General features: G+C 48.4%; 2 protein-coding genes across 6 annotated transcripts in view; both read left to right on the forward strand.

The window, feature by feature from the left end:
- The window catches only part of GANAB (glucosidase II alpha subunit), a 34,121-nt gene extending 25,617 nt beyond the window's left edge, over positions 1-8,504 (forward strand). For both annotated transcript variants that reach the window (XM_083591045.1, XM_083591046.1), the window contains 7 exons: positions 327-391; positions 2,126-2,202; positions 3,174-3,248; positions 4,067-4,180; positions 5,084-5,196; positions 5,874-5,974; positions 6,727-8,504. In XM_083591045.1, the coding sequence (XP_083447171.1) occupies positions 327-391; positions 2,126-2,202; positions 3,174-3,248; positions 4,067-4,180; positions 5,084-5,196; positions 5,874-5,974; positions 6,727-6,836 (655 nt within the window). In that variant the 3' untranslated portion in view covers positions 6,837-8,504. The remainder of the gene's footprint in view (positions 1-326; positions 392-2,125; positions 2,203-3,173; positions 3,249-4,066; positions 4,181-5,083; positions 5,197-5,873; positions 5,975-6,726) is intronic.
- A 2,732-nt stretch (positions 8,505-11,236) lies between these two features.
- On the forward strand, positions 11,237-22,287 carry B3GAT3 (beta-1,3-glucuronyltransferase 3). Of its 4 annotated transcripts, XM_083591451.1 has the most exons (8): positions 11,237-11,646; positions 12,010-12,122; positions 12,883-13,085; positions 14,631-14,720; positions 15,895-16,072; positions 17,969-18,299; positions 19,485-19,775; positions 20,842-22,287. In XM_083591451.1, the coding sequence occupies exons 3-8, from the start codon at positions 13,010-13,012 to the stop codon at positions 20,938-20,940; spliced, it is 1,065 nt and encodes a 354-aa protein (XP_083447577.1). In that variant the 5' UTR covers positions 11,237-11,646; positions 12,010-12,122; positions 12,883-13,009; the 3' UTR covers positions 20,941-22,287. The 4 variants fall into 4 exon arrangements, with proteins under 4 accessions (XP_083447577.1, XP_083447576.1, XP_083447579.1 ...); XM_083591450.1 differs by lacking the exon at positions 12,010-12,122 and having other exon boundaries at positions 11,239-11,646; XM_083591453.1 differs by lacking the exon at positions 12,010-12,122 and having other exon boundaries at positions 11,450-11,646; positions 12,883-13,069.
- Positions 22,288-22,369: the final 82 nt, after the last annotated feature.

Genomic DNA, 22,369 nt, shown 5'->3' on the forward strand with positions numbered 1-22,369 from the left:
ACTAGCTGTGGAACAGCTGCTCCACCTCCAGAGACCTCTGCCTGAAAAGAATGACAGCTTTGAGCAATGGAAAGCTGAAAGCAGACCAGAACCTCAGAAATGGCATGAAATCTAAACTGAGTGATGCCTGAAGCCCTAGATTCTTTTTCAGATTTCTAGCCAGCTGCAAACCAGGGTTTATCCGTTCACACATTGCACCAAACCAATAGTTACGTTTCCTCAAGCCTGGCTTGGTGTGATGTGTGAAATCAACTGCTATGGCAGATGGTGCTTTCCCCTCTGCTGTGTCTCTACTGCTATCACAACTCTGTTTTCCCCTTTCATAGACCTCTTTGGGTGGAATATCCCCAGGACGCTACAACATATGCCATTGATGACCAGTATCTGCTTGGTGAGTGTGGTGAATCCCAGGGATGATGTTGCTTCACTTCCTGTTCTCTGGCAAGAAACTTTGCATTTTAACGTCCAATAGCCATTTTGGTTCTTGAGCATTTCAACTGAGAACTTAGGGCCACACTTCCTTGAGTTATCTTTTCTGTAATCACCAGGTTCTATACATTTTTGTACCATGGGGATATTTGCAGGCTCTGCAAAGTCTTCTGTATCCTAGCTGCTGCCAGCAGCCATCTTATTCTTCATCTATAATCTCTATTATAAGCATTGGCTTTTCCAAGTTTTCTACAATCACTATGGGTCCCTCCAGACTGGTGAGGTTTTTCTCAGGGTGTTTTCTTGCAACTTGTCAATGATGCGATAATAATGCATTAGTCGTGGGTTTATACTGAACTGTCCACCCATTCTGCTTTGTTAGTTGTTCTGGGGCACTTCCCCAGTGTTACCATATTTTTCTGCTCTTGCACTAATAGTGCATCAAAAGAGGGGCGAAAAATAAAACTGGAACTCTGATGATATAAAAAATTACAGGGTTTCAGAAGGATGTGGGATATGCGCTGATTCAAAACAGTTGAGAGAGAGAGAGAGGTTTTTCTTCCCAATGGGGCCGTTTCTAATGAAGATAACTAATTCCATACTATGTTGGAGAAGATGTAAGGAATGGGGTCATTCCAGCATATATGGTGGATTTGTGGACAAGCGTCACAGTTTTGGACTGTGGTCTTTGCAGAAATTACTAAAATGACTGTACAGCAGCTATCAGAACTGGCCCTGTTAAACATATTCCAAAACAGCAACTGGGACCAGTGTTTCAAACCTGCAGTCTTCTTGCACCTGATGCGCTAGTTGAGGGAGGGACCAAGACGGTAACACATTATCTAATTGGAGAAGATGGTTTGACAGGTTGCTTTTGCTGACTAAAGGAACAGAAATACAAAGATTCTTTTATGCAAACAAAGATGAAGTGCAGAGACGTTGGATACAATGCAGCACGCAAAACTTGATGGCTGCTCTGAACATTGTGGGCTTGAACTTTGATACTACCTAATGGGCTGTATGGGGATGCGGGTGGCGCTGTGGTGTAAACCACAGAGCCTAGGGCTTGCCGATCAGAAGGTCGGTGGTTCGAATCCCCAAGACGGGGTGAGCTTCCGTTGCTCGGTCCCTGCTCCTGCCAACCTAGCAGTTCGAAAGCACATCAAAGTGCAAGTAGATAAATAGGTACCGCTCCGGCGGGAAGGTAAACGGTGTTTCCGTGTGCTGCTCTGGTTCGCCAGAAGCGGCTTAGTGATGCTGGCCACATGACCCAGAAGTTGTACGCAGGCTCCCTCGGCCAGTAAAGCGAGATGAGCGCCGCAACCCAAAAGTCGGTCACGACTGGACCTAATGGTCAGGGGTCCCTTTACCTTTACATAAAGGCCAGCAGCTCAAAAAGGGGATTAGACAAAATATTGGAGGATAAGGCTGCCAGTGGCTGCTAGCCATGTTGGCTCTATTTTGCCTGCAGTATCAGAAGCAGAATAACAGTTGCTGTTACGCCCAGCTCCTGCTTGTGGGCTTCTCTTTGGCATCTGGTGGGCCACTTTGGGAACAGAATAGTGGACTAGATGGTCCTTTGATCTGGTCCAACAGGGCTCCTCTAACGTTCCTAATTCAGAGGCAGATTACAAGAGGAGCAGTTAATGCAAGTTTCTGGATCTCATGCTTTTATTCTGTTTTCTTCCCTTTGCAGGCGATGCCTTGCTGGTTCACCCAGTCACGGCACAGGGGGCCCGAGGTGTGCAGGTCTACTTGCCTGGCAAAGGAGAGGTAAGTGAGGCTGGCAGAATGGAAATGAGGCGTGATGGGGTGGGAGAAGGAGAGTTGGCGCTCCTTTGTCAGAGTGTATAGCATAGAGAGTGAGCAACTCTAGCAGTTCCTTGGCATTACCTGTGTCCAGCGCTAAGGAAATGAAGGCTGCGATGACCCAGAGAGAGAAAGAGGAGACAGAGAAGGGGTGGCAAAGGGAGAGAGAAAGTAAAGGGGATGGCAGAGAGACATAGGCAGAAGGGGTGGTCTTGCCCACTTTAGGCTCTAGGCCCACCTACTGCTGGCATGGGGCCCCACATATTGCCTATGAGGGGTTGCAGCCCCCAACAGAAGAAAGCACAAGATCTGCCAGCCCTGTTTTAAATTAAACCTGACATTCCCCAGCACTCCCTGGATTCTGTTTGGAGTTTTGAGTGACAGGTCCTGTGGATGTCCATAGTCGTCTCTAACCATAGATGTCAACCGTCCCTTATTTGGCGGGAAACTCCCTTATCCCGGCGCTGTGTCCCGCTGTCCCTTATTGATGATGTCCCTTAAATTTCCCGGGTTTCAAAGGAAGCAGCTCCTCTCCCTCCCTCCCTGCCGGCCAGGGAGGAGGGAGGCTCCAACTGTGTTGCTTGGCTGCGTTGCTTACCCAATAAGGAGTCTAAGAATGACTGGGGGGTGGAGCTTGCATGCCTTGTGCCAATCAAATTGTCAGCATTGCCTGGGGACTCGCCTTTGCTCAGCACTTCCCAGCGGAGAGGTGACGGTGGTTTTCCTTGCTGCAACCCCTTTGCCGGGTTGCTGCGCTGTGGGAACCACTGCTTGAGGCTTCGTTTGGCTGCTGGCTGGGCTTTCTGCCTTTGGCTTGGAGGGGCTCAGAAGTTGAACATACCTGTGCCTGGAAAATCCCTTAGGCTGCTGGTCCCTTATTTTCAAATCTGTAAGTTGACAGCTATGTCTCTAACGTGCCTTTTTCCACTATGCAGGTTTGGTATGATGTCCATACTCACCAGAAACTTCATGCGCCCCAAACCCATTATTTAGCAGTCACCATGAGCAGCGTAAGTCTAAAGGGGGGAGAGGGTTGATGGGGGGCGGGGGGGGGGGGTTCCTGGAGGGAGAAAGAGAACCAAGACAGGGCACGGAAGCCTTGCTTACCTGGCCACTGGAGGCTTTTGTCTCTCACCCCCCCCCCCTTGGAACCACCACTTAGGGTTGTATATTTGAATTCCGTTCATGAATCTCTTTCTACGAAACCTCTCGAAGCCATTAGCAATAGTGGGTTTCCACAAGCTGTGTTGTACTCAGCGTAGACTCACTAAAATTAATGGACCTCGGTGAGCTTCCTCTGAGTAGAACTAGCATTGGCTTGCAACTCAGGAACACCAATATTTTTTAAAAAACAACAACACCAGTTTTATATACAGTCGTACCTTGGAAGTTGAATGGAATCCGTTCCGGAAGTCCTTTCGACTTCCAAAACGTTCAGAAATCAAAGCACGGCTTCTGATTGGCTACAGGAGCTTCCTGCAGGAAGTCACAGAAGCCCCGTCGGACATTTGGGTTCCAAGAACATTCCAGGTTTGAAGTGTTGTAAAAAAAGCACCGAAAAGACAATAAAGACATTTCTATACCACCACCTTTCAAAAGACCACACAGTGGTTTACAATATAGTAACATACATAGCATAATATCACTATGCTGCAAAAAATTAAACCAGGTGGATAGCAATCAGTAGTACAGTACGTAATTCCTAATACACAATACTGTACTTGTTTATACGGAATAGTATAGAATATATCATGAACAATGCAGAACAGTGTCAACACAGTAGCCAACTCTACAACTTAACCCCCTGATCCTCAACGCTTCTCTGCAGATTCCTGTGTACCAGCGTGGCGGCAGCATCGTGGCTCGGAAGGAGCGGGTCCGGCGATCTTCGGACTGCATGTACAATGACCCTTATACCCTCTACGTGGCCCTGGGCCCCCAGGTGAGGTGGGAAGGAGCAAAGTGGGACAGGGTTGTGGGAGAGATGCTCTACAGCAGGCATTCCCAAACTTGGGTCTGCAGTTGGTTTTGGACTACAACTCCCATCATCCCTAGCTAGCAGGTCCTCGCTTCAGCTCCTTGTGCATTTCTGCCTGGCTGGGATGGGTCCTTGAACTCTCATTTTCCTGGAAGGAGGAAGGGAGCAATGTGTGTAGGGAACTAGTCTACAGTGCTATACTTTACCATCTTTGCCTCTGGCTCCACCCACCACTGGTATGTGGCGCCCAGAAGGGAACGGGGCTCCTCAGACTGCAGAGGTTTAAAGGTAAAGGTAAAGGGACCCCTGACCATTAGGTCCAGTCGTGACCGACTCTGGGGTTGCAGCGCTCATCTCGCTTTATTGGCCAAGGGAGCCGGCGTACAGCTTCCGGGTCATGTGGCCAGCATGACTAAGCCGCTTCTGGCGAACCAGAGCAGCGCACGGAAACGCCATTTACCTTCCCGCCGGAGCAGTACCTATTTATTTACTTGCACTTTGATGTGCTTTCGAACTGCTAGGTTGGCAGGAGCAGGGACCCAGCAATGGGAGCTCACCCCGTCACGGGGATTCGAACCGCCGACCGTCTGATTGGCAAGTCCTAGGCTCTGTGGTTTAACCCACAGCACCACCCGCGTTCCCTGCAGAGGTTTACCCATCACTTAAATCCATTCCACACAACTGCCCTGATGGGGAGAGAATGAAAAATCTGGCAGAGTGGCAGCAGCAATGAAGAGGAAGAGGCTGCACAGAGAGTGTCTTGACCATGGTAGCTCCACTCTCTCCCAAAACCCACCTGGTACAGGATTTAACTAGCAGGACCTCCTCGCTTTCTGTGTCAACACCCCCCCCCACTCCTCTTTACAGGGCACAGCGCAAGGACAGCTTTTCGTTGACGACGGGCACACATTCAGCTTCGAGACAAAGGGGCAGTACCTCCATCGCCGCTTCAGTTTCTCCGGCAACACGTTGACGGCAAGGTACTGGGCCTCCCTCCTCTTTCCCACAAAATCCCCACCCCAGACCATCTATCCTGCCTGGTTGGTGCTGCTACTTCTGACTGAGGTGGTCGGCCTGTGATTGCACTTCAGACTGCAGGTGGGCAGTTGCAGGATTAAAGGCTCCTTTCCCCACTCACGGAAAGTTAACGTGCCAGGGAAGAGCAGTCCTGCCCAGCCCTGACATGCTAGGTTTCTACAGGCAAGGATTTTTTTTCTGTAACTGGTGGCCATTCAACTATCAACACCCCCACCTAAAGTTTGGAACAGTACAGCCCAGATGTGCTGGGTCTGACCATCTCTTTAATACGAAGGCCAGAGTTGCCTATTTTAATGTAGTTTCATAATGATTTATTTAATTGATGCTTCTGGGACTGTTATTTGCTGTTTTTGATAATGTTTTTGATCTGTTTTTGATAATGTTTTATTTGTGGCAGTTGTTTTAGCATTTTAATGTCGTCATTTTGTTACTCGGGTGTGTAAATCTTATATTGCTTTATTGTAACCTGCCTTGCTTTATTGTAAGTCAGGTGAAAATGTTTTGTTTTGGGGGTGGGATTTAGGTGCCATCTTTGTTGCCCTTTAAGTAGAGTTTGAGACTACAGTATCACTTCCCTGCCTTCTAACCCCGCTTTCCCTGCCTTTGTTTTCTCTTCCAGCTCCGCAGACCCGAAGGGCAGCTTTGAAACTCCGGCCTGGATTGAACGGGTGGTGATCCTGGGAGCCGGGAAGCCAGCGGCAGTGTTCCTCAAACAGAAAGGTGAGTGATTGGAAAGGTCCTGGGCTCCATCCACTGGCATTTCCATGGTTTTTTTTTGGAGGACGGTAGCTGAGTGGAAGAACACGGTTTAACATGGAGAAGGCCCGGGCTCGGTCCTGGGTGCCTCCAGTTATAGAAGGAAGTAGGAATCCAGGTGATGAGGGAAGACTCCCCTCTGCCTTAGGAACCTGGGCAGGATAGACAAATTGTGCCTCATTTCAGTAAGCTGAAATACGATCATCTGAGCTGGGTCATAGTGGGGCTTTCTTAGGAGGAAAAGGAGGGGGCCAACATCTGCTGGGAGGAGTTGTTGTGGCAGGCAGTGAATACCCCCCAACAGCAAAAAAATTAATGGTTCCCCCTGGTATCCATAAAACTTGAGGAACAGTTTCCTATGAATTGAACTGTGGTGTTTTGTCTGTGTGCACTGTGAGAATTTTGGGAATTAATTAATATTAATTTTAATCTAATCTACAGAGCACTTTCAGCTAAGATTTACAGCAATGGGGGATCTTTGGCCCTCCAGATGTTATTGACTACAACTCCCAGAATCCCTGATCATTGGCCCTGTTGGCTGAGGCTGATGGGAGCTGTAGTTCAGCAACACCTGGAGGGTCACAGGTTCCCCATCCTTGAGTTAAACCCGACTTCAAACTGTTCTCTATTGGGAAAGGACGGTAGTTCTTTTTCTCAGCTGTGCTCACCTCCTCTCTCTCTTTCTCTCTCTCTCCCCCCCCCCCCAATCCTAAAAGATGTTGCAGAATCTCGCCTGGATTTCACACATGAGGCTGAAACGTCCGTCTTAACCATCCGGAAACCTGCAGTCAACATTGGGGCAGACTGGAGCATTTCCCTGCGATAATGCCACGAGGCTGGGCGGGAGGGCGGGCGGGCAGAGGGGTTCAGTTGGACAAGAGGGCTAAGGAAACACTCAAGCAGTGTTGGGGAGTTCTGTGGTGCCTCCCCTTTCACGGTCATGTGGGAAGGGAAGGCTAGGCGCTCCCCACCCTGCAGGGGCTCAAGTCCAACATCCTGTACCACTCAGGTATGTCTTGGGAGGGGGCGGTGGCAGCGATCGCTTCCACCCCTTCCCCTCCGATCCTGGCTTGGACTCTTTCTTTCCCCCTGCGTGTGGTTCCATAGATTAACTTTAGCAATATTTGCTGTAGAATGAAGAATCTCTGGGTTGGAGTTGGTTGAGACTCTCATTTCCCCTCTGCCGGGGGTGGTGGCTAAGAAAGATCTCTTCCCTTCCCACGCCACCCCACTCCCTGGAGTTGCAATATTGGGACCAACCATTTTGAGGGGCTGGGCCTTTCCAGAGGGGAGGGAGAATTGATTTGGTCTCCTCCGTTTCCCATCCATCTCCACTTCCCTCTTCATCTCTCTCCTGCCCAACCAATTCCTGGCTCCAGTTACTGACCACAAAACGAGTGACCTTGGCAGGGGTTGCCTTTTATCCTTTTCCTTGCCAACAGGTGAATGTATGGAGAACTCCCTCTTTCGTTGTTCCCTGCCCCATGTCGCCACTCGCCATAAACAACAGGGCAACATGTACAGCTAGCTCACTTGGCCCTTGAGACATTGCTGAACCACAGCTCCCATCGTCTCTGGTCATTGGTCATGCTATGGCTGATGGAAGTTGTAGTTCAGCAGCATCAGGTTCCCCACACCTGAACTAGATCGTGGCCACTCTCTCCCCACGCTCTCTTTTACCCATCAGTCCCAATACTTTCTTATTTCTCCCCCCCCAAAAAAAAACCACCCTTAGTACTGTGAGTGAGAAGGGATTTCTATTTCTTTCCGGAGTGGGGATGGGGGTTATCTTGGTGTCAGTGAATCACTGGCACTTCTATTTATATGATTTCTTGGGGGAGGGTAGATGAGACAGATCATGTGAAGGGAAAGGGGAGGCATGCTGCGGTTTGGTTAGAAAACCAGGCCCTGGGTTATGAGAGCAAGCCAAAGCGAATGTGGAGCGGGGGGGGGGGTTGTCCTGCACAGAGATCTGGAAAGGAAAAAACAAGAGTGGCAGGTGGGCGGGGAAAGAAGCTGCTAAGAAATCAGGCCCCTTTCCTGCCAGAAAGTGAGGAGAGGGGCCCATCCTCCTTGGGGTGGAGTAGGACGGACAGGATTTTTTCTTTTTTACTCTTCTCGCTATGCCTTCCATCTCTCCTGCTCCTGCTTCCAGCTATCACTGCTCCTGCCCCCTCTCAGGCTAGGCTGCCTGGCTTGCGTTTGGCCTTGGCCGTCTTGTGTGTGTACGTGGATTAACATTCCTGGTCCTGGCTGGTTCTCCCTCGTGCATTTGCAGGCAAAAGGCCCAGAGCGAGTCTTTTTTCTTTTCTTTTTTAAAAAATGGTCAAAATCCCTTCTTTAACACACACACACACACACACACACACACACACACACACACTCTTCCTCTCCTCCCATGCTTTCTTGATTGTGATTTCATCTGCAGGTATAAAGCTTTCACTGACTGGGTGTTTTGATAAAAGATGGACAATAAAAAAACCATTAAAAATAAGCATTTTGGTTTTTTTCTTCTTTTGATAGCTGCCATAGATTATGCATAACAAGCTCAGAGGCATCTGTTTTGCTGCATGGATGCATAGTTCGAGTCAGGAGACCATGAGAGCAAAGAAAAAGAGGAAAGCCTCATAATAGTAGCACATATAAAACTTTTAAAAAAGGAATACAGTGGTACCTCGGGTTAAATACTTAATTCGTTCTGGAGGTCCGTTCTTAACCTGAAACTGTTCTTAACCTGAAGCACCACTTTAGCTAATGGGGCCTCCCGCTGCCGCTGCGCCTCCACTGCACAATTTCTGTTCTCATCCTGAAGCAAAGTTCTTAACCCGAGGTAATATTTCTGGGTTGGCGGAGTCTGTAACCTGAAGTGTATGTAACCCAAGGTACCACTGTATTGAGCTGTGTTTGGATTTCCTCCCCTTTTGGAGGGTGGTGGCCAGGAAACTCTGGCCATTTGGACCAGTTTCTTATAGCAGGGAAGGAAACATGGTGCACTTTCAGATGCTATTGGACTCCCAACTCCCAGAATTCCTGGCGCCTAGGAAGCTCCCTTCTCATCCAGACCATTTTGGACCATCTAGCTCAGTACTGCATATCCTGGCTTTCAGCAGGGTCTCTCCTAGCCATGCCTGGAGATGCCAGAGATTGAACCTGGGACCTTCTGCATTCAAGGCAGATTCTCTGTCACTGAGCTACATCTCTTCTGTTCACCATGCTAGGTGGGGCTGATGGGAGTGGAGTCCAGCATGTAGAGGCTGACATGTTCCCTGCCTTAGACCATGTGGGATAAGTTAAAGCTATGCTTTTCCCAGTAGTGATGTATGGCAGTGAGAGCTGGACCATAAAGAAGGCTGATCGCCGAAGAATTTATACTTTTGAATTATGGTCTGGAGGAGACTCTTGAGAGTCCCATGGGACTGCAAGAAGATCAAACCTATCCATTCTGAAGGAAATCAGCCCTGAGTGCTCACTGGAAGGACAGAGCCTGAAGCTGAGGCTCCAATACTTTGGCCACCTCATGAGAAGAGAAGACTCCCTGGAAAAGACCCTGATGTTGGGAAAGATTGAGGGCACAAGGAGAAGGGGACGACAGAGGACGAGATGGTTGGACAGTGTTCTCGAAGCTACCAGCATGAGTTTGACCAAACTGGGGGAGGCAGTGGAAGACAGGGGTGCCTGGCGTGCTCTGGTCCATGGGGTCACGAAGATTCGGACACGACTAAACAACAATAGCTACAATTCTCTCCCATAGAACCTTTCTTGTTTTCTCTGTTGAATTTGCATGGGCAAAGTCTGCACCCAGTGGTCATCCACCTTTACATAATCCATATTGGGTCTCCCCATAATAACTACATGACAATAAAACACCTTATGCCAAAAGCTTATTTAGTGTAGTGGTTAGATTGTCAGACTATGACCGGAGAGACCAGGGTTCAAATCACCAGTTGGTCAGGGAGCTCTTGCTTGGTGGCCTTGGGCCAGTCACAGCCTCTCAACCATAACTTACTTCATAGGGCAGTTGGGATTAAATAAGTGGGGAGAATCCTGCATGCTACTTTGAGCTTGGAGAAAATGGTGGGATATAAATGTATGAATGAGAAAGAAAAATGGAATAAGAAAGTGAGTGTTTGATCTGAGGAAGTGCTATCTGGTCCACAAAATAAATAAAAATAGAAATCTTAAGGTGCAAGACCTTGTGTGCTGTTTTTACTGCAACAGATTTAAGCATGGCACCTCTCCGCCCCACCCCCCAAACAAGGACACTGGTTTGTATAAAAATGGCCAATTTAGATAAACATTTTGCTCCAATTTAAATAGAAATGCATGGGGAGCAAGACTGTTGTAAACAACATCTGCCCTTATTCCCTTATGGGGTATACAAGAGCCCTTTATAGAGTCCTTTGTAGGTTCTCCATTGGTAGGAGAAAATAACAAAGACCAACCAGAGAATATTGAGAAGCAAAGCAGCTAGTAAGACTGATCTTTATTAAAGCTGTTGCAACAGGGTGCTCCCCTCACTCACAGGAGAGAGGAGGACCCAGAACCAAGGTGTGCCTGCCGTTATATAGACATTTTAAATTCCCTGCCCTGGAGCTCAAGACCACCCCCCACAAACATTGTACCTACATCACAGCAAAGGCGGTCTACAACAGAAATTTGAATGTTGTTTTTCCTGTCTGCCAGGTTATCTGATAATACCTTATCTGATTGCCTTTCCTGGTAGTTTGGCCTTTGCTTTGAGATGGTGATTACCCAATTCCTGAGACAATGGGAAGGTTCCCTCACCCCCTCCCTCCTTGCAGAGAAAACATTTAGTCAGTTTGGGTGTCAAAATCATAGCTGTCAACTTTTCCCTTTTCTTGTGAGGAATCCTATTTGGAATAAGGGAATTTCCCTTTAAAAAAGGGAAATGTTGACAGCTATGGTCAAAATGGTTTCAGTCTTCCTGTGCTGCTCCAGACATGTGGTCCATATATCTATGTACGTTCTTGGTTGGTACATTTACGAACATTTATTATATATATAAAACCTTACATTTTTTATTTCACTGTGACCAGGTGACTTCTGTGCCTGCTCCACCCAGTGTCCCAAGTAGCGGTGCTCACTAGATGCACAAGTTCAAGTCCTCTCCCTTCATAGGGTGCATTCTCTTTAATTTGGATTTGGATCACATCCACACTATATATTTAAAGGTGCTGGGAGTTGAAGCTCTGTGAGGGGTCCATTGTCCTCTTGACAGCCCTTCAAACAGAGGACTGTTCTCTGCAAAGTAAGACACGCGGTCACCCTATCTGGAAACGAAACAGCTAAAACCGCAGCAGAAGAGAACAAAACGGAGTGCAGTCGAACCAAGGGAAAACATTTCAACGTATTTCAACATTTCAGAAGAAAAGGCATGAAGCAACCAGGAGGCGGGGGGAACGGGCCAGACGGGGAATAGCTGCACCGGGGGACCCTTCACGAGAAGGGACCTCTGAAGGACGGTAAACGCGGCTGGACCGGAAGTGCTGTGTTGGCCGGCGTGGGGAACTCCGTGGGGACCCCGGATACGATGAAGGGGGCTTTGAGCAGCTGAGGATCCTAGTCCCCCTAACCCTTCTCCCTGTTTCGCCTCGGGTGGCAGTAACAGAAGCGTGGTGAGCCCCGGCCTTTGCTCCGTCGCCATAGCAACGGTGTCACACCGTTTCCCTTCCCATGCCAGGAGAGGGGAGACGGGGGTGGGGTGGGGTATTGAACGGGGGGTGGGGGCGTCGGCGTGGGGTTGCTGCTGCGCTCCTAGGAGAAGATGGAGAGGCTCTGCTTCAAGGGGTGCCCACAGGCTCCATGATGGTGCAGTGCTGAAGGTTGCCCAGTAACTGCAAGGGGAAGGGGAGGGGCTTTAGCATGGAAAGAGGGAGAGAGATCTCACCAGGGCTTCGGGGTTCCTAAAATAAGAGGTTGCAGGGGCTTAGGAGTGCTTGCGTCCCACAAGGCAGCAAGCCCTTGCTCTCTTGTCCTAGGAGTGTGCGTGATACAGACGTAAAGGCACTCTGTATGTGCTCAGATGCCATCTCCGCAACTCCAGAGGCATTTACGTAGCTTGCAGGCTTCAGACTGTCCTGTCGTCTAAAAGGTTTGGACTTAGGGCAACATTTCCTCCCTACACAAATGGGAAACCCATTAAGATGCTCTATCCCTAGAGGCTGTCATGGGATTTGATGGATTCTTGAATGCTCTTAGGGATTTTGGGACAGTTAGATAGAGCTGGCAACCCTGGTCTCTGAAGAATGATGAGATGTGAGGGTCCAGACACGATCGCTCCTAAGTCCCTTATTTGATGCTGTGGAGCCCATGCTGCTCCTTCTTATTCCCAGGAGCTGTAAGCAGTGAAACAGGCTGCTGAGATAGATTTGCTGGGCACTTTGAGGATAAGAACTACACTTTGGAACTCCCTGCCCCTTGATATTAAGCAGGCACCTTCACTGTACTGCTTTTGGCACCTGCTAAAATCTTTTTTGTTTAAGCAAGCCCATTCAGACATGTTAATCTGGGATGCATATCAAGACATAATTTTATTTTTTAAAGTATGCATTTTTAACTGCTACTTTTCTTTTGAAAATAAATTAGGCTAACTTGTTTTTATCATCCGGTGCTATGGATAATTTAATGTGTATTTTGAGTTGTATCCAACAATGTTTTACTGACAGTAGACCTACTAAAACCAATAGTTTTTAGTTTCATTAATTTCAGTGGGCCTACTCTGAGCAGGACTAACATTGCATGCAACCCTTTCTATTTTATGTAAACTGCTTAGAGGTTTTTATGGTTAAGTGATTTTTTAAAAAATCTTTTTAACTTTTTTTAAAAAAATCTCTCGTTTTTGCATTACTTAGATGGCATGGTTATGACAAGTCCAGTTGAAGTGCCCAGTGCACTGTCTAGTCTGGCTTTATGGGATCAGGTTCAGCTTTTGAGGCCTGAGGATGTGGACAAAGTACATTGAATCATTTGGCTAAACACATGCCCTTTCGATCCTTGTTTGTTGTGGTTTCCTTGAGCTGGCCAGAGAGGGTTGACCAGGTGAGTCCAGAGTGTGGTAAGTGCATTATTGTGTGATAGTGCCTACTGTTTTAAAAAAGGTGGTTGTTTGTCTCCTGCTTTCTGACAATTACCTCCTGGTTGCAAATATGCCCCTCCTCAGCAAGGGGCTCAAGAGGGTAGTGGTGGCCCACCTTTGAGAAAACTATCACGATATACAGTGGTACCTCAGGTTACATACGCTTCAGGTTACATATGCTTCAGGTTACAGACTCCGCTAACCCAGAAATATTACCTCGGGTTAAGAACTTTGCTTCAGGATGAGAACAGAAATCGTGCTCTGGCGGTGCGGCGGCAGTGGGAGGCCCCATTAGCTAAAGTAGTGCTTCAGGTTAAGAACAGTTTCAGGTTAAGAACGGACCTGCGGAACGAATTAAGTACTTAACCCGAGGTACCACTGTATTTCTATCTAGGTTTAGACCGGGTTTTAGCACTGAATAAACCTTGGTTGAGGGGCAAGGGGAGTGTGACCATGTTACTCTTGCTTAATCTCTTTGTCCTGTGAGTTGGCAGTGCCATTTTATAGTGGTTCCAATCCTACTTACAGGACCAGTTTCAGAGAGTGGCATTGGGTGACTATGAGTTGCCTCCAACTCAGCTGTGCTCAGAGTAGACGCACTGAAATTAATGAACCTACCATGCCCATTCATTTCAGTAGGTTCACTCTGAGTAGGAACATTGCCTCTAACCCTACATCTCGGCCCCCTGGCAATTATGCTGCAGAGTGCTACATGTTAGCATCTGGTTCCTGATTCTGGTTGCTATCTATATGAAGCCATTGGGAGCAGCCGTTTGGGAATTTGGAACACAGTGCCATCAACACGCTAGTGACGCCCAGCTCTATTTTTCTGTTACATTGGAGTCAGGTGAGGCTGTAAAAGTCCAGAACCAGTGCCTGGAAGCGGTGATTGGCTGGATAAGGGCCAGTAAGCTGAAACTGAATCCTAACAAGACAGAGATCTTGTGTGTCAGCAGTTTACAGCTCAGGGAATTGGAATGTCTGCCTACTCCGGACAGGGTAGCGCTCTCCCAAAAGAAACATGTTCATCATCTGTGTGTATTCCCTGGAGTTGTTTTTGTCACTGGAGCGCATGTGGCTTCAGTACCTGTGAGTGTCTTTTTGTGTCTGCTTTGGCTGGAGTGCCAGTAATAACCATTCCTGGTCTGGTATAGCCTTACTACCATGTTGTACACATCGGTAGCCTCAAGTCTTGATTGCTGTAATGTGCTCAACGTGGGGCTGCCCTGGAAGCTGCAACTAGTGTAGACTGCAGCAGCTAGGGTGGCAAGCGCAGCGTCCTTCTGTGTACATGTTTACACCACCAATTTAACTGTCATGAAGAATCCTGCAGTGTGTTAAGGGTGCTGGAAACTAACTCTGTGATGTCAGCGCCGTTAGCAAATTACAGTACTGAGGATTCTTTGGAGGAAGCCCTGCCTATTAAAGTGGCGTAAGAGTGCTTTAAATGTATGGTGTGGGTGGTATCTTAATTTTTCCCTACAGAGCTGTGTGTTGACCTTTGTTTGGTGCTCATCTCTGCAGGCCCTGCCATGAAGGTGAAATTAAAAAACGTGTTTGTCATCTATTTCCTGGTGTCGGTGATCGGCCTGATGTATGCACTGCTGCAACTGGGTGAGTAGCAAAGGAGGGATGGAGGTATCCTGCTGTATTTATTTAATGGACTTTCCAATATCTATTAGCAGGCAATACCTTTATTTAGGACCAATCAAATTATGAGCAAACTTTTGAGTTCTCAGAACTCTTCTATAAAGCTAGATATTTAGCAATGCTGGGTAAACAATACCTGACTCGATGTTAAAAAAGCAAAGTCTGTATTCAATCATAGTCTTATGATGGCCTGCAGGAGAATATAGAAAATTTGACAAGGCTCTACTGCAAAGAGGTATACCCTTCTGGGCCCTCCAGATACTGCTGGACTCCCAACTTTACACATCTGGAAGTGCATTTGATATGTGATCCCTGATTGGTTGGGACATGTGTCTAGGATAGGGTAGGTAATCTCCAGGTGCTGCTGAACTACAACTCCCATCATCCCTGACCATTGGCCATGCTGTCGAGCTCGTGGGAGTTAAAGTCCAACATTATCATCTGGAGAGCCACAGGTCCCCCACTTCTGATTTAGAATGTAACCCTTTGCCTCCACCCTACCTTACATTGTTCAGGGCTATATCCACACCATACGACTTCCTTCCCCTTCTTCTCCTGGGAACTTGTTAAGAATTCTGGGAATTGTAGCTCTGTGAGGGGCTATTTACAGTTCCCAGAATTCTTATATATACTGTATTGGCCCGAATATAAGCCGCACCCACAAATAAGCCACACCTTTAAAATTCAAGGGGGGGAGACAATACCCAAATATAAGCTGCTCCTTTAAAATTGGGTTACAGGCTGAAAATTGCTGTGGTTGGTAGAATTGTAACTCCGAGCCAATTTAAGCCTTTGATCTTGCAAGCCCGCAAAAGTTACCGTACAGTCGCAAATCGCTATTCAATTGCTACAATTCTGCAGGCACTCACACCCGTAAATGGCAAATGAACAGTCTCAAGCTCGCAAATCGGCAATAAAACATTTTATTGTTCATTTTACCATATTTCTGTTTCAGCAGCGATATCGTAAAAGCCCATTTTTGTAAGGTCGCAAATTTAAGCCACACTTTAACTTTTAACGGTTGGAATTTGGGGTGGGGGGGAGTGAGGCTTATATTCAGGCCAATACAGTGTGTGTATATATATATATGGATATTATTGCAGCAGTTGTGTGCTGATGTTCCTCCCTCTGGCCTCAGGACAGCCCTGCGACTGCACCCAGCACCTGAAGTCAGCCAGCGACCTCATCCACGCCAAGGAGAAAAAGCTGTCCCAGCTGCAGAATGAGCTGAAGAGGCTCCAGGGGCGGGAAAAAGTCCCAGAGCCAGCAGAACAAGCCTTGCCGGTCATTTATGCCGTCACGCCCACCTACGCTAGGTAAGGTGCCAGATCCTTGGGGGTAGGGGGCAGTGTCAGTTCTGGGTCATAGTTCAGCAGCTGAGGGCATGACTTGCAGGAAGAAGGATCTTGGGAAGGAAGGACTGTGAGAGAGGTGCTGCTGATCAGAGGAGACGCAGGGGCATAGGAAACTGCCGTAGAGTGAGCCAGACCCTCTGGTCCCATCTAGCTCAGCATTGTCTACACTTCGACTGACAGCGACTGCAGGCTTTCATACAGGAGTCTATGTCTAGCCCTACCTGTAGAAGCTGAGGTTGAACTTGGTACCTTCTGTATGTAAAACAGATGCTCTGACACTGACCTCTTCCCTTAAGACACGGGAAGCTACTGTTAGAATTCCTGCTCTATGATTGCAGTCATGGGATTGTTGTCTATCACATGACGGTATATGTTTTGACTCCACAGACTGGGAAGTGATGGAGACAGGATGTTTGTGTTACTGTGTTCCGTAAACACTATTGTCCTTTGTTCTTTCTCTTTGCTGTCTGATGCTAGAGAGAGAGGGAGCCATGTTGCAGTGCTCCGTGTGTGTTTATATGTAAATAAAGTAGATTAGCCAAAATGCTGAGTTGCTGAGGTCTGTCACGCGAACTGTGCAGACTCTGTGGATCCCTAAGTGTGCCGATGTCTGTTGGCATCGGTCGCTGTTATGTTTGGGCAGAAGAAAGCTTCTGAAGCTCCCAAACGAATGACCAGGAGGGAGAGAACATGTGTCTCTGCCAGGGTCCTACTCGAGTGTAGGACGAGCTCCTGACAGCTACCATATACCAAGCCAGACCACTGGTTCATCCATGTGGCAGCAGATCTCCTGGGTTTCAGGCAGGGGTCTCTCCCGGCCTTGCCTGGAGATGCTGGAGATCAAACCAGCAACCTTTAGCAGGCAGAGCAGAGGCTCTACAACTGAGTTAGGACCTTTCCCCTAAAAATAAACAGAGGTTTCCATCTTTGTGGTTCTGAATAGCAGTCTGATGTAAATAGGACCATATCCAATAAGCTTATTGTGCTGTCCAAAGCCCATGGTAATTACATTATAATGTACCAAAATACATATGTAGTGAGAATAAAAGATTTCTGTGTTGCAGGGGGTTGGACCAAATAGTCTTTGTGGCCCCCTCCAAGTCTATGGCTCTATGAAACAAATAAATAACAAACATTGATAGTCTAAAGGAAAGAAGAATCAGAAGTACCACCAGCTCACCCAACTTCAGATTAAACCTCCCAGTCTCCAAAACGATTTATAGCAACATTATCTAATTCTCCCTGTCTAATCCAAGAGCCACTTTATGTGTTCCAAAGCAGTTAGTGTCGCTCCAAATAAACTGAGCCGTTTCTTCCAGAAATCTTTCTTCTATCACTGTACAGTGGTACCTTGGGTTACATACGCTTCAGGTTACATACGCTTCAGGTTACACACTCTGCTAACCCAGAAATAGTGCTTCAGGTTAAGAACTTTGCTTCAGGATGAGAACAGAAATTGGGCTTCGGCGGTGCGGCAGCAGCAGGAGGCCCCATTAGCTAAAGTGGTGCTTCAGGTTAAGAATGGACCTCCAGAACGAATTAAGTACTTAACCCAAGGTACCACTGTATAAAGGACAAATGAATAGATAGTGAATAACGTCTTCCACCAGATATTGGCCACAAACACAGAATCTGTGAAATAGAAACCCAAGAAGCTGCCTTATACAAAGTCGGACCATTAGCAGTGATTCTTCAGGGGTTTCTGACAAGGGACATTCCTTGGCCTGCTTGGAGATGCTGGGGCTTGAACCTGAGACCTTCTGCACGCTCTGCTACCAAAGCTGTGGCTGGAGCCCCTCTAAACCTGTCTCCCCGATTTCTCGCTTGCTTCCTTCTCTCTGGCTTCCTCTTCCCCAGGCTGGTCCAGAAGGCGGAGCTGGTGCGCCTGTCTCAGACCCTCCTGCACGTGAAGAACCTGCACTGGATCGTGGTCGAGGACGCGCCGGCCAAGACGCAGCTGGTCTCGGAGCTGCTGGCTCAGAGCCACCTGCGCTTCACGCACCTGCACACCGAAACGCCCAAGGAGCACAAGCGCAAGGAGAGCGACCCCAACTGGCTGAAGCCCCGGGGAGTGGAGCAGCGGAACCTGGCCCTGCAGTGGCTGCGGGAGAACCACGAGCTGGGCAAGAAGGCGGTGGTGTACTTTGCGGACGACGACAACACCTACAGCTTGCGCCTCTTTGACGAAGTCAGTGCCGGGAGGAAGGGGTGCAACAGATTGGGGGGGGGGGATTGCAGTTCTCCTAGATTCCAGAATGTTCCATATTCTTCTTCTTCTGAAAAACAAAACCTTTTTTTTAAAACAAATATAATGGGGAGGAGGCAAAAGAAGAATTGTCAGATGATACTAACAATACACATCTTCCATCGGTTCTGACTTAGCCCCCATCTGTACTGTACATTTAAAGCAGTATCGCGCCACTTTAAATTGTCATGGTTTCCCCTGAAGAATCCTGGGAGGTGTCGTTCATGGGGGGGGGGGGTTGGAATTGCTAGGAGGTCCCTATTCCCCTTTACAGAGCTATACAGTGGTACCTCAGGTTACATACGCTTCAGGTTACATACGCTTCAGGTTACAGACTCCACTAACCCAGAAATAGTGCTTCAGGTTAAGAACTTTGCTTCAGGATGAGAACAGAAATCATGCTCTTGCGGCGCGGCAGCAGCCAGAGGCCCCATTAGCTAAAGTGGTGCTTCAGGTTAAGAACAGTTTCAGGTTAAGTACGGACCTCCAGAACAAATTAAGTACTTAACCTGAGGTACCACTGTAATTTTCAGAGTGGTTTTACAATCAACCCCTCTTCCCAGGCAGGGATGCCAATTTGAATAGGGACATTGGCCCCTAACAAAGCTTGGGGTTTGGGTGGGATTCTGTGGGAGTAAGTGGATACTCCGCTATCTATTCTGCAGTTGTGTCAGTTTCTACGGACATAGGTGCCTAAGTAGCAAGCCTCATAGCTGACAGCGGGGGGGGGGGGTTGAACAGAAGGAATTACTCCTTACATACTAAGGCTACAGTCCTAACTTATGTGATTTACATGGGAGAAGCCTACACTGAATTCTAAGTAGACACGTCTAAGGTAGCGTGGCAAACTAGCATGTGCAGGATTGTTGGGGTGCTTTATTGGGGAGAGGTTCCAGGTTACCACAAGAGAAGGGAATAAACAGGTTGTTAAACAAAGAGCTGCAACCAGGCAGCGTTGGTCTCCAGAAGGTGGTGTTGTTGACGTTCAATTTATATCCCACCCAGGGCTGGAAACACAGCCACAGTTTTTAAAGAAAGCGTTCCAGAAAATGGAAGCATTCTAAAAGCAGTTTTATCAAACTCTCTCCCCCTCTTTTCCCTTCTTTGCTCCACCCTGTCCCCAACCAGATCCGCTCCACCAAGCGCGTCTCGGTGTGGCCCGTCGGCCTGGTGGGAGGCCTCCGCTTTGAGCGCCCCCTGGTGGAGAACGGCAAAGTGGTGGGTTTCTACACGGCCTGGAAGCCCAACCGGCCCTTCCCCATGGACATGGCCGGCTTTGCCGTGGCCCTCGATCTGCTCCTGGCCAATCGGGAAGCTCGCTTTGACTTGCTGGCCGAGCGCGGCTACCTGGAGAGCAGCCTGCTGCAGTCGCTGGTGTCGATTGAGGAGCTGGAGCCCAAGGCTGACAACTGCACCAAGGTGAGCAGGTTGGCAGACATCAGTAAAACTGCTGGCACATTTGTAAAGCTAAGCAGGGTCTGGCATGGTTTCAGATTGGATGGGGGACCATGTGTTGAGATTTCTGCATTGTAGCGGGTTGGATTAGATGACCCTCAGGGTCCCTTCCAATTATATGATTCTATTGAGTCCCCTACAGATTCCCCTACATACAGCAACTTTTTCGGACCTGACAATATTTCTGACCACCACAGGGATGGGGAACCTGTGACCCTCTAGATGTTGCTGGACTACAACCCCACCAGCCCTGATAACTGGCCACGTTGGCTGGGGCTGATGGGAGTTGGAGTAAAACAACAGCTGGAGGGCCAGGAGTTCCCCATCTCTGTTTTACACCTCTGTAAGTGCATTTAATAATGTGATCCCTGATTGGTTGGGACATTGAGACTACAGGTCCCACCAGCTATTTATCATTAGCCCTGCTGGCTAGGGTTGATGGAAGTTGGGAGTCCATCAACATATAGAAGACCACAGGCTCCTCACTCCTGGACTGCAACTTCCATCAGCTCCCACCGACACAAAACTGTGCTGTCTCCGACTGATGGGAGTTGGTGTCCAAAATATCTGGAGGACACCTGGTCAGGGAAGGCTGCCTTGAATCCTGACCGGTGTTTTAGCAGATGACCAGGGCAAGGAGAGAGTGTGTGTTCACGACATTCATTAATACATGGTTTCACTTCCTCAAGCAGCAGGAAGTTTGCAGCAGCTATTTTAAGGCGGTTTGTCTCGGACGAGGCAGGCCTGATGACAGTCAGATTCCCATTGAGAAGTTCCTTTTTTGAGATGTCAAGAAGCAATTTAGCACAGTTGATACAGTCGCCCCCAAGGGCAGATGGTCCTACTGCCCTTCCTCACATAATGGTTGACGGTGGTAGCCGCTGTGAGTGGAAAACCTTTGTATGTTTGCCCCCAAAACAGTACATGTTTGAAAAGGGAAAGGGGTGGGGTGGGAAGAGGAAAACACAAGCAAACTCGGGCAACCAGTAGTAGAGAAATTGAAACAGAAACACCGCTTTTGATCTTGCAGGTGCTCGTCTGGCACACCCGGACCGAGAAGCCCAAGATGAAACAAGAGGAGTTGTTGCAAAAGCAGGGCCTGGGCTCCGACCCCAGCATCGAGGTGTGACTGGGCCCCGTTTGGCCACTGAGACAGCGGCAGTGCCTCCGTGGGGCGTGGGAGGAGCTAGAAGGACTCGGCCAAACTCGATTGGTCGCAGATGCTGAAGTCTTTGACTGCCACTCCCCTGCCCATCCACGGATATGTGCTGCCCCGGAACTCTTTTTATTTATTAAGGATGAGCTCCCCGTTCTCGACCCCCAGCATGGAAGGAACACTCTGTCTCCAGTGAGAAGAGACTTGATTCACAACTGCTGCTATCCCCCGCCCCCTCGCCTTTCTACTGCTGGGGAAATGTCTTCTATTTCGGGGCCCTCCCTCTTTAAAAACGTTTCTTCATTGAATGCTGCAGCTTCCTACTGGTGAAAAAGCCCCCTTTGCTTTCCCCTGCTGGCTGCTCTGACTGCCCGTCCCCCAAAAAATGCTTTGTTCCCTCCTCCCTGGCAACATTTGTCTTATAGTCTGACTGCTCTCTCCTGTAACAAGAGTGCTTGAATGGTGTTGATTGGTGTTGGGAAGGGGACCCAAGTGAAATCCAAAAGTTCATTCCTTTGGGGAAACCCCCCCCCCCATTTTAGCCACCTTTAATCTTCTACTTGATAAAACCAGTTGCATAAGGGAGCAATCACAACACCACTGTAATAGTTCCTGAGCCACATCCCCACCCACAGGAGCAAAAACAGAGGAAAGAGGATCCCCAAATATAAAGTCTCAAGAATCCAAGTGACAATGAAATCATGTCAGAAGTAATGGCTCTTTAAATGTGAATAAGGAAGCATTTACAGATTATGTGTATGGAAATTACAAGATTCACATTTGTATTGTGAATTTGTATTTTATGCACGTATATCGGCACCTGCTTATGCCTGTCTGTGGGAAGGAAAAGGGTGCAAGGAGGTTAAGCCTGTAGTAGCCCTTACTGCAATTCTTCAGAAGAAAAGTTGGGAAAAGCTGGAAGCAAAGATAAGGATTCCTGTGTCTCTCCTCCTGCTGATGTGTTCTTCTCCCAATCATATCATTTTTCTTTGAATCAGGGATGAGGGAACCTATGGCCTTCTGGACATTGCTGGTCTCCAGCTCCCTTCAACTCTGATGCAGTTGGCCCTCTAGGACTGATGGGGGCCGGAGTGCAACGACATCAGGAGGCCCCACAGGTCGTCCCCCCCTCACACCACCCCTTCTTTCTAGGAAGGACAGCAGCCCTTGCCAAGCCAGGGGCCTGATCCTGGGGAGGGGCTGGTTCCTGTTCCCCATGAGCTCTTGAGTGTTTCTGCGCTGTGTCCACCCCAGTTTGCATGTGTTGGTGGCTGTTCCAGCAACTTGCATGCTGACCGCTCAATAAACATGTTGACTTCCGCTGCTTCCTCTCATTTGTACCTCGGCCTGCCTTAAGACGCCTTGATTGACCCCTGTGTAATGCAGGGTGGTCCTCCAGGGG

Source organism: Podarcis filfolensis, assembly GCF_964270895.1.
Source record: "Podarcis filfolensis genome assembly, chromosome: 16".
In the NCBI taxonomy this organism is placed as follows: domain Eukaryota; kingdom Metazoa; phylum Chordata; class Lepidosauria; order Squamata; family Lacertidae; genus Podarcis; species Podarcis filfolensis.